The 12,156-nt window shown below is 41.1% G+C and overlaps 1 protein-coding gene across 1 annotated transcript in view; it reads left to right on the top strand.

Annotated features, from left to right (window-relative positions):
- The first annotated feature begins 2,724 nt into the window (after nucleotides 1–2,724).
- Nucleotides 2,725–12,156, top strand: part of IL17RD (interleukin 17 receptor D) — a 43,450-nt gene continuing 34,018 nt past the window's right edge. The window contains exon 1 of the mRNA XM_069028224.1: nucleotides 2,725–2,925. Within this exon, the coding sequence (XP_068884325.1) occupies nucleotides 2,794–2,925 (132 nt within the window). The 5' untranslated portion in view covers nucleotides 2,725–2,793. The remainder of the gene's footprint in view (nucleotides 2,926–12,156) is intronic.

Here is a 12,156-nt window from a genome sequence, read left to right as displayed (position 1 = left end):
TGGAGACTCCAGTTAGAAACATTAACTGCTGTCATTTGATTCCATCCTCTCCACTACTTTTTTCCGCAAAAGATTTCAGTATAAATTATTCTAAATGGATCCTGAGCAATGCAATACTTCTGTATTCAGTTCACTCACAGGATAAGTTGGACATGGTGGCAGCATGGAGGAATTGTTTTTCAGACGTGTCATTTTGTTATTAGCATAGGCTGAACTATTGGGAAGGAGGTATCAATGCTGGTTTTGTCAGGTGGCATCTTTGCTTTGTGCTGCTAGGTTTGAGGTCTCAGTAAATATGACCAATCATTTTGCTGCTTTCTGGGTGCAACCAGTGGCAGCTGTGAGTGCAACCAGTGGCAGCTGTGAGTTCTTCAGTTATTCTGCTACTGAGGCATTGGCACCATTTGTTGTGTGTCTGTTTTTGTTAAAATCATAGACTAATGCATCAATGGCACAGATAATTCTAATTTTGTCCTCACTTAAAAATTACAGCTTCTCCAGCAGTCTAGATCTCAGTTAACAGAAAAAGCCAAACAGTTTTCCCTATGGTTTAGAAGATTTAATTGCAAATCAGTGGCGTTATGTTCAACAGGGAATCCTTGCTTGTCACAGGTGGTTATGGGAAACAGAGGTATTTACTGACCTGTAAATGAACTGTACATATGTCTTCCTTTCTTTAGCCATGATGCTGTGTTTATGTCCTTTGTAATTCATTCAAACAGAAAAGGACTAGTTATTTACATGGGTTTTATGCAGCCTGACTTGATTAAAAATAAAAATGTTCATATAGTTTTCAAGTCTGTTAGATTACTTCTGAGTAATGCAAGGGGAAAGTAAAGCAGGAATATCCAGACAGAAGAGTGCGGTGTACAGTTGAGAAAACATGCTAAACTTCCATTCTGGCCTGGGTATACCTGACCATCAAAAATATCTCATCATAAAATCAGTGAAATTCCACCTAGAGACTTAATACTACCTTTTTCAGAATTCCAGCCTGCAGGGGCAATGGACACCAAAAGTAAGAACCTTTTGTTCTCAGAGCCGCAAAGAGCTATGGCCTAACCTCCAACTTTTGCTAAAAAAAAACCTTTAATAGCAAAAATGTAATTTCTGTTCATGTCACAGTGGAGGGCTATAGCTTTCCTGAAGTCACAAACCTGTTTTCAAAGGTAAATGTGAGTGCCAGAGCTGTGATCCATCAACTTAAACAAGCAGTTTAAGAAAGTTTTATTGTATTATTTTCACCACTAGTCACAAAGGATGGAAAACCCTATGACAGGTGTAAAACTAATAGTAGTTAAAAATTACCAGCTGGTCATGTTTCCTTTCAACTGATTGCCTTAGTGGTGGTTTTACATACTATTTTAATCCAAACTGTAATGTCTTTTATAAAATACTGATGGGTTTGTCTGTTCCATTAGGATGATGTTTTTGTCCAAGATCAATCATTGCAAACAGAATGTACTAAAATCAAGGTTTTCAAAGCTAATTGGAGTTAAGGCATATGTAAAAGGGACATATGACAAGGCCCTGGGCTGCCTCATCTAAAACTGAAGTTAGAGCTACTTTGAGCAGAGGGTTAAGCCTAGTGACCCCTGAGGTCCCTTCCAAGCTGAATCATCCTGTGCCTCGGAGGAGCCTTGGGCTGCTCTGTCTCTTACATGACTTTGAGGCAAAGGGGTTGAAATTGATGTGATTTACTGATATATTAGACGAGCTTGCATTTGACATTTATCAGAAATATGATTTATTTAATTTTAAAGAAAAGTATTTTCATCAAAGCATGTAATATCAGAATTAACTCCAGTTGAATAAGCTGAAATATTTATTGCCATGTACAACTTCCTTTGCATTTTCTGCAATTGAAAACTTTATGATATTATATTCTTGCGGTTTGTCTTCCTTAATTAAAGAGTAATTAAAGAGTAGCTATGGGAACTGGTGTTGTTTAGCCTGGAGAAAAGGAGGCTTGGAGGTGACCTTATCACCCTCTACAGCTACCTGAAAGGAGGTTGTAGCCAGTGGGGTCTCTTCTCCCAGGCAGTAACAGGATGAGAAGACACAGTCTTAAACTGTGCCAGGGGAGGTTTAGGTTGGACATTGGGAGGAATTTCTTTACAGTAAGGGTTAGACATGGGAATGGACTGCCCAGGGAGATGGAGGAGTCACTGTCCCTTGAAAGCGTTTAAGGAAAGATTGGACATGGCACTTGATGATCTCAGAGGTGTTTCCCAACCTAATTTATTCTGTGGTTCGGTAATGCATGAAAGCACATCAAAGATCTATGACTGGTCTTTGGCTTGTGGCCCTGATCTTGTGAAGCACCTGGACCGTACTCCTTGGGTTTTGTGTCACTAAGTGATGCCTCTCTTCCCTGCAATGTAGTGAGTGGATCAGGAATATGGTACCGCACCATATAACCAAGATGGGAATTCGGCAAGGTACTGTCTTGACCCCTTACTTGCCAGGAAGGCAGCAGCAGCCCCCCGCTGTCCCAGGGAGCGGGGAGGCCCCGCACACTGAGGGATCCCCGGGAAGGGAAGGGAAATGAAGGGAAGGGAAGAGTGCAAAGCAAAGCAGCCGGAGGGGGTCCTGCTCCCTCCCATTGTTGCCGCTTGCCAGGACGGGAGCGGGGCGGGGGCGGCGGGGCCGGGGCTCGGGCGAACCCCCCGCCCCCGGGCCGGGCGCGCATGCACACACAGCCCCACAGTCCGACACCCGGACACACCGACACGCACCGGCGGCAGCGCTGCCGCCCCCGCCCCGCCGCCCGCGCCGGGCTCGCTGCGGACCATGGCACCGGGGCTGCAGCTCGGCTCCTTGCTCCTCGCCCTCGCCGCCTGTCTCGGCGGTCCCCGGCTCGCTGCGGCCGCCGGAGCAGCCGGCGGCAGGAGGGGCCCGGCGGCCGATGCGTGCGCAGGGAGGGTGAGTAGAGCGGAGCGGTGCTGCCGGCTCCCCGCGCAGGCAGCCGCGGCGGGGAAGGGGCTTTGGCGAGGCGCGGGGAGATGCGCGGAGTTCCGCGGAGTTCCGCGGAGTTCCGCAGCCGCGGGGCTCGGGCGCTGTCCCGCGGCTCCGCGGAGCTGGGGCGCTGCTCCGGGAGGGAGGGAGCGGCTGCCCTGGAGACACTTCTGCAACAAATAACGCTGCCCCGGGGCTCTGCATCTGGAAGTTAATTGCAGGCGGGAGAGAGGGGGGCATTTCCCGGCGAGGGATATTTATTGGTTTCTCGCCGAGGGGGGAGGCAGCTCGTAGCCGGCGAGTGTGAAGAAGTCACTCAACAGGTCCTTTACCACCAGCGCTTTCCACTTCCCCGAGCCGACCTGGATAAAAGCGATCGCTGGGGCTTTGTTATTTTAATGATTCGAGGCCGGTTTGGGGTCTTAGCTCCGGGCCTGATCATTATACAGAGGATGTAGGAAATTTACGGGAGGGGGAAGGGGAGGAAGGTGATAAACGTTTTGTTACTGGTCTTTGCCTTTTGTTCCCGTTTCTGGTGTGTTTTGCTGTCAGACTTTTCTCGATTGCTTTTCTTTTTTTTTTTTTTTTAATACGTTTTTAATAACTTTTGAGTTGTATGATTTGGTTTGTTCCTGTGCTGTCTCCCGATGTCTGGTTACAGGTTTAGTTGAAGCGTGGTGATCCGAGAGCACTGGAGGGAACACAACTGACTTTCATTGCTTTTCCTTTTTGTTAGACTGTCACTAAGGATTTTCCTGGTTTCAGATCAGATCCTTTGAGAACGTTGCTGCAACACACAGTTCAGAAGTTTGTAGGGCATAGTTTAGAAAGGCGAAAGCATGGGAAAATGTGTAAAAGAAGTGTGGAAAAACAAACTTCAAACCCTGGTAAAGCTTAGGATCTAAATCTTTGTGTTGGATGGAACAGTTGTAGGTTTAGACTTCCCTATAAGGTCTTTTTAACAGAATTAGCAATAAAATGTTTTGGCTTAGTACGTCTATTGTGTGTTTCACCAGGCACGGGCAGGGTACTTCACAGGCTCATAACACCATTGTATATTTGTGTCAAGTTTTGCACCTTCTATTAAGTAAGTTATCACTGTTACAAGTCATAGTACGTGAGTTGTAATGCACTTGAATAAATGTATATTGACGTTTATAGAAATATGCAGATGCGGTTTGTTCTGGATTTTTTTGCTTACATAATTAATATCATTGTGTGTGTTAAACGGGAATGTACCACAATATAATTCTTTTAATATAACAATTTTGACTGGCTTTTAGATCAGCAAAACTTACACTCTTTCCAATTAGCGTAACCCCCTACCCTTTGTCTTTATTGCTCACAACTAATGTACCATTTTAACTTATAAAATATTTGTACTCGTTTCTGGTTTTATTGTATTTTCCGCTTCAAGTTCAGACTTCCCTAGCCAGTTTATTAGATACCTTGTCTGACTATAATTTTGTAGTCTGATTTTGTAATACCACCCTTGCACATGATTGCCTCCATAATGCAGGCAGGGCAGCACTTATTAGAGTAATGACTGCAGGATGGTACCCATTGTCTCAGTTATGTGGTATTTATCTTGGACTGCATGTAAGTTTTGAGTAGACTTGACATACTATTAAGTGACTGATGGCCCCTCTAACACGTTGTCTGCTCTGGAGCAGGGCTGCCTTTGAAGTAGTACCCTGTAGGAAGTAAAGAGACTATTTGCTCTATTAAAATTCCTTGGTATTTCCTCTGTTTAACCGCAGGCCACTTCCCCTCTGCCACTCTAAACACTGCAGGGACACTGACTGATTGAAAAGACACAAGCCCTAAGTAATTGTATCCTATTCAAATAGTTATTCTTATTGCAGGTTATTTATAAGTGGTGTCTAATTAATGTATGTTAAGGGCATGAATAAATCTTAACATTTTATACAGAGAAAGTAAAAACGTCTAGTTTGCATTAAATGAAGTGGTTGAATTGAGGTAATTCTCAAGGGCATAAATAATCTAAAAATATGTCATTTAACTTTTAATGGTTGTTCAAGGAGAAATAAAATGTAGCTAGCTGGGTTTACGTGCATTTAGATACATTCACGCTGGGTATTTTCCTTTGCTAAAATTGTAAATGTGTGGTGTATTTCCCTATGGTGAATCTTTCTTTTATCATCTGAGTGTTGTTTTTGAGAATCTTGTGTTCCATTTTTCTCCATACACACACGGGTGATATAGGTACCTGCACAAGTAATGCACAGGTTTCTTTCACTGTACAAAATACAGTTTTAAGTGTGCTCAATATTTTGTAGCAGTAAAAAAACTGACTGAATGAGAGCATATTACTGGACTATGGTTAAACGAATGTGATGAGGAAGTATTTTTTGGCTTTATTCATAGCTCCTGATATTAATACCTAACATTTCCAAAACTATAAACTAAATCACATTCTAGATGTGATTTTTTGTTTGTTTTTTTTACAACTTCCATCACAAAATACATTTATAACCCATATTATTCATCTTCTCTGGTAATACACTGGCATTTGTCTTGCAGACTTAACATGTGTCTGTAGCAGGAAAGCAGTTAATACCAGGATGAGTAACTTAATTTTACTGTGGCTAAGAATTATCAGATTTCAGTGGGTTCAAGATTGTAGAATTTGGATTGACTTTGCTTGGTGTAGGATTCCTTTCATTGATGTTTAAAAAAAATTTTCATGTATTCCAACACTTAATATTATTTCAGATTAGGGTAGATGTTTGCTTAAAGTAGAATAGTATTGCAAAGTAGTTTTCCATATGGATGATCTTAGTACCTTGTATACATACCTTTATCCAGAAAAAAGTAGTGCAGAGAGGGGCCTCTTTTAATCTAGAATAAAGTGTGTCCACATGGGGAGCTCTTCTGGAAGAGTAGTCTCTCAATTTTTCTCGTGCTGTAAACAAGCCACGAGGTGCACAGAGAAGACAGACTTGCAATCTGAGGATGATTTGAATATATTTCAGATTCATTTATTCAGTGTTAAACACATGAGCAACTTTACTCTCAAGTTATTTTGTGGATTCTAATGGGACTACACACATGAGTAATTATTTTCATATGTTTAATTCCTCTGAACTTCCTGGCACTGAACTGTGTTCAGTATAAAGCTTAAATTTAATGTGACTATATGAGGAAGAATAAATAATCCAGCATTTTACCAGCCCTCCCCTCCTTGTTAGCAGAGTTGTGCCTTCTCTTGCTCTGCTAAGCAAAGCTTCTCAGACAGACTAAGAGCTCTGTTCCCGTGCATTCTCCCTGAAATTCCCTGCATCCCTTTCTGTGCTCTCTATGTAAGGAACTTTCTATTTCCTTTTCACTTCAGAGCAGAGACTGAAGATTTCCTACTGTTCCACTATTGGGAGCTCTGCCTGCCTCATTATTCTAATTTAGGCTCATGCTGTTGTGTCCCTACATTTATCTCCTCAAGCATCCCAAAGTAGACTCATGCTTCTCCACAGTTAGGAATCTGCCAGACACAGAGTTAAGTCATATGGAAATACTTTTCCCAGTTAAGTACATGTTTTGGGAACTTTATTTTGGAGGAAAAGCACCCTGTAAAATGGTAAGAAATTACCAAAGTTTAAATTTCTCCCTTCTATTTAATGTTACTTTCCAACAGTTAAAACCCCCAGATTTTCTCTTGCAGAGTATTTTAAAATTTTAAAAGGTATTAGGCAGATGACAAACCTAAGATGGAGCATGGTAGAAGGTGTTAATGTTTGCTGTGAGGGAGTTCTTTAATCTGTAGACAGTTCCAGAGCTGCTTTACTGCTCTGCACACCAGATGCTAGCAGTTCCATATCTGCTATTTTTTGGGAATTTATAGAATCAATAGATCTCTCTGTGGCATCCAGAACAATGTGGTAGCGTTTCAGGATTGATGAGATGTGTCACTTAAAGCTTCGTGTGTTCTGTGGTTAGATACAATGCAAGATGTTGCGTGCAAGGCTTTGCAAGCATGGTCAGTCATGCAGGTAGGCATCTGTATGACTTTTGTTTAGCTTAGAATTTGACTTCAAGGTCCCTCCAGGGTTTGTTTTCGGTTTTTTTTTTTTAATTTCATTTATTGAGTAATGTAGCAGAGAATGACAACCCATTTCTACTCTAGTGTCAAAAAGTGTTGATGGCAATCTGCCTGTTTAAATAAATTTAAAAATGCATTAAGTAGCCTAAACATGTTAGTGTTTAAAAAGCAGATCACTGTTTCCTCATGAACTGTGAGGCTGAGCAGTTTAATGCTGTGTTTTCAGAATGAGCTTTTAAATACATGACCTAGAGGAAAAAAATATGGCAACATATGTTTATGTAATTGAAACTAACTCTCAGTATTAACAACGAAATTATATATTTCCTTATGTGTTTGCATGAAACTGGGAAATTTGAATATGATAGGAATTCATCAGCTGCTGACTTAACAGGGTTTCTGCAGTTGAAGTTGCTTGGGACTGTTACAGATTTGATTGAGTTCCTCTCTAGAATGTGTCCCTTACTTTAGATGTTGAACTCCACTCCCTGCCTTATTGCCCTCAAAATCTGCTTTTGAGTAAGTACAACTGTAGAAACTGCTATATCAGACTTAATTTAAAATCTTGAGACATTTATTTAAGAACAAATTCTCCTTTAATAAATACTGTATAGTCCACTGGTGAAAGAATGTTAAGTTGTCACGATTAGATTATACTAGCTTTTCTTTAGTTAATTATTTGGTAATGTTAATATAACATGGATGTTACTTAATTAAAACTGCAACATTTAAAGGGTGTGTAATAAGGACCAGCTGTCTTTTCCAACAGATCAGTCTAAAGATGATGAAACAAAGCTTTGATGTGAACTTGCCTGCTTAATTATGCTCAAAGGCTGAATTTTACCCATAAATTTAGCATGTGTTTTTAGAAGCAAACAAGAGGAGTGTGAAGTATTACTGCAGAACTGCTAAGCTTGAATGCCCTTTTTAGTTTTTAAAAGTAAAAATTTTTTCAAGTATCTTGCTTTGGTTTTATATGTACTGCTACCATTATAATGAGTTGTATTTGAAATACATTTTTCTAGAAGTTGAGGTTAGTGCTGATGTTCCTGTAGTTGTTTTTACATTTAAAAAGGAATGTTATGCATTAATACATCATACCTGAGAAAAACCACATAAAAGTAGTATGAGTTACATGAATGCTTATTTTTTGTATCCTTATCTCTATATTAATTATAACAAAGGATTGAATGAAAGTGTAAGTTACAATAACTTAAAATAATCAGTAGATCAGTACATCTGAAGTACTTAATTTTAGATTATGGTAATGTGAGACTTTATTTAAGGGTCAAAATTTAAGTGCAAACTTGAAAAAGGATTTTATCCTTTCATGTGTATAGTATTTTGTAGTTGTTTCACTGTCCTATTTCTCCTCTCCAGCTCTCCTCAACAGGAGTGGCACATCCTGACACCCAATGTTTTGACGTAATTTTATCATAACGATAAAGATTTGAGCAGATGTATGCTTGGTAAAGTAGTGAATACAGGCTTATGCCAGTAATGGACAGGCTCATTGCAGTATTCATACAGCAGAAACACAGGTATTACCACTCTGGTTAACCAAATTCTGCCACCCAAACCAGGGTATAAATGTGTATCTTAACACGCTTCAACCTATTTCACTTAGTAAACTCTACTTTCAGCATCATGTCTAAGACATCATTTCTGGATTTTAAAGGTATAAGTGGCAGCATTGTTCTCCTCCTGTCACCTCTCACCTCTGTATGGTAGATTCCAAGAGTCTGAGGAAAATCAAGTGTGCAGGTAGGGATTTGTTCTCCCAAAGTTTGATTTGATTATTAAAAATAATTAGGCTTGGGTTAGAGTTTTATCAGGCATCAGCACATGTTCCAGGAGATACTGTATTCTCTGAAATCCTCTCACTTGGAAGCTGGTACAGGTGTCACTACAAGAATTGTTCCAGACATCCTATTTTTATTATTCCTCCTTGGGCTGTTATTCAGCAAGACAGTAAATCTGCTTTTGGGGCACATCATTCATACTCCAGTGTGCCCAAATAAATGTGAGAGGTGGCTTTGTCCTAGGAGATTTCATGCTGCATCAGGTGTCACACCTGAAAGCATAAACTCTGAGATGTACATTCTGGTTGATTCAGGAGAACCAGAGTTGTGTGTCTATGACTAATCTGAATCAAATTTGCACCTCTTGGTGATCTGTTGGCACACAGAGGTGCCTGTCAAGTGCTGCCCACTGTGTTGGCTGATGCACCTTTTGCTGGCAGCACGGAGTGAGGGAGCCCGCAGCCCCTGGGTCTGTCCCAGACCTCCTCCTTTCCCTGGACACATTGCAGAGCTGCAGCAGTGCCGAGGGCAGTGCAGGCACTTGGAGGGCAGTGCTGCTGGAATCTGTTCTTCTGTTTTCTCCAGCCTTTGTATTCAGAGGATCTCACACTGAAAGTAGGAGCTCCTTCTGTGCTGAGCCCTGGGTTCCCAGGAACAATAAGAGACTGTTCTGGAGCAAGTGGAGTTCAAAGGGCCCCAACTCAAAGTGTGTATTGGGACATGAGTTGCTGTGAACGGTGGGTATTACACCAACAACTGGGCAACATCAATCAGATCTTGAGGCTGCTGTCTGAAGGACATGATAGGCCTGCAGATCTGCTTGGAGCTGCACATTCTGGGCTTTAAGGTTTCCAAATGATTGATTTGTAGTGATCTATCCATACGATCCTTTATCTCACAAAATTGGGTGTAATAACCATTTCTATGCCCCCTGTTATATGGCCCTGCTGGATTTTCCTCATGGTTGGTGGGCAGACTTGGATTTTAATTTCTGACCTTGCCTATGTTCTTCACTCTTCTATCAGTGGGAGGGACTAGGTATTTCTGATCTTACTTCTGACTACATTCAAATCCAACCAAGCAATCAATGACTTCCCTGACTTTTTTTGTATACGGCTGTGGGAAAATTCCTGGTTGGCTGGCTATGAATTAATGAAAATCCTTAGAATGCTTCACTAATGATAGCTCCTGTGGCTTTAAAAATGCTATTCCCTTTTTTAATTTGAGGGAGGTCACAGAGGTTTACAGAAACTAAGAAAAGAAAACTTAACATCTGGTTGTGCTCTGTAGATGACTGCTTTTGTGTGAAGAAAAGTTATGGCGTCGCCTCAGCATCAAACACATTCAAGGTGATCCTTTCTAAGAACTCTTTGCAAGGGCCCTCTTTGCTCAAACTGTGTTTTCTAATTAACTTTGCTTTGTATTTTTAAATGGGGGATTTTAGTTCTCCATTGGAATCCCAAACTCGTATTGTTGCTTAAAGTTCATCCTACCTTTATAAAATAAACTTATTTTCCTGAGTTTTGTAATTATAGCATAAAAATATTTCTATATGTTTTCTAATACTTTCATCTAAAAGTTAAGGAACTCCAAGAGGATCTCCAGGCTGCTGGGTTGAATTCTGGTATTAATGAAAGAAGATTTGTTCTGTGTTTGCTTATCTATAATGAAGTTTAGTTTCAGCTATTTGTATGTAAAATACTGAAGAGTAATCTGATTTGTGAAAGTCCCCTTTTTAAAACCTTCATTTTACAGGCTGGAAGAGAATGATTTATTTTTTTCCCCCAAATAATGCAGATTAAAATTATATGTGAAGTTAGTTTATCTCATAGAAAAGCATAATATGAGAATGTTTAGGTCTAAACAGTTAATCTTCGAAATTGTTAAAATTGTAAGTTATCAGCTGCTCAGTTAAACATACGTAATTCCAGGTGTTGTGACTGGTCTGGAATCAGAAAGCATTAAAAAATACAACTTAAAATAGTCACATTATCTTTTCATATTATTCGGTGATTTAAGCAAACTCCAACCAGGCCTCTGTCATCTGCTTGTACAAACAGCTCCCCAGTCTGTTTTCCTTTCAAACATGGAAAACTAAGGGATTTGTTTCTGGTTTTATTGGGCTGTTTTGTTTAAAGAGCTAAAACCCTACCTGTTAAAATCAGTGGCAACACTTTGACTTCCATTTTGATGTGATTTTCTTTCATACTTGAAGTGGCGTGATGCTGTGTGATTGCCCAGCCCTGAGCTGCTGGGACTGACTTCATGCAAGAGCTGGGGAGTACAAGCCTCTCCTCTGGCTGCTTTTTTGTGTTCGTGGGGATGTTACTACCTGCTGAAGGAGATCACAAGTTCACCGTGCACATCCCTTCCCCAGTGCATCCCACGTGGGGAGGGTTTGGGTGATCTCCTCAGCAGGGGCAGTGCTGCTCAGAGCCACCCTGATGTGGAGCCAGCGAGCTCAACAGCAGGAGCAGGACTGGGGGGCACGGCTGACCCAGAGCAGTGGCTGCCAGGGCAATTGCTGCTGCTTAGGCTTTGTTGGTAATTGCTGTCTACAGTCGTAGTGTTGCATTGGTGTATCCTGCAACAACCCATGTGGTGTGTTCTTGCAGAGTTGGGAGCGCACTGTCAAGTTGTATCTTTGTTTATCCCACAGGAATAACTTCCTTGATTCCAACCTTAATGATTCTGTGATTTTTTTTTTTCTCCCCCCTCAAATGTTCCAGAGCACCTTTGGTTACAGCTGCCCAGCCAATGAACAATTCCATTCATTTCCTCTGTCTGAGCTATTGAGGTGCCAGTCTGTATCTTGTCTCACAGCCCTTGTAAAGCCTGCCTGCGCTGCTTCCTATTCCTGCAGTTTCTATGGGAATCAGTTTTATCTTCCTGTCCGGGCTTGCCCCAGTTGCAGGCAGTAGTAACAAAATGAGGACAGAAGTTGAAACTCGCAAATTGTGCAATTTATGCTGAGCATAAAGAATGCTCTGTCTGGATGAACTTTAAATATGGTGTGGGAAGGGGACATTGCTGAATTGCAAACCTTTTTGGCAAAGTTTTCAAGCCTGTGCTGGGCTTGCCCTTGAAGTTTGAGAGATATGGGGTATAAATGGGTGATTTAAGCTTCACCCTAGAAGTGTGAGAAGATCCTTAGAAGCTCGGAGTGGAATTCTGAAAAAGGATGGAGTGCCCTAACTCCTTTTAACTTTCAAAGGGATTTGTTCTCTTTTGTGGCTCAGGGGTGTAGTTATGTTTTATATTGACTCAGCAGTGAAGCTGGTTAGTGAAATTCTCACTCCCATCTGTTTCCTCCCACTTTGGTGTTGGTGTTTGCCCTTC

This window comes from Aphelocoma coerulescens, chromosome 12, assembly GCF_041296385.1.
Source record: "Aphelocoma coerulescens isolate FSJ_1873_10779 chromosome 12, UR_Acoe_1.0, whole genome shotgun sequence".
NCBI classification, from domain to species: Eukaryota; Metazoa; Chordata; class Aves; order Passeriformes; family Corvidae; genus Aphelocoma; species Aphelocoma coerulescens.
Note: the sequence above shows the minus strand (reverse complement) of the source record. Positions and strands in the feature narration are given on the sequence as shown.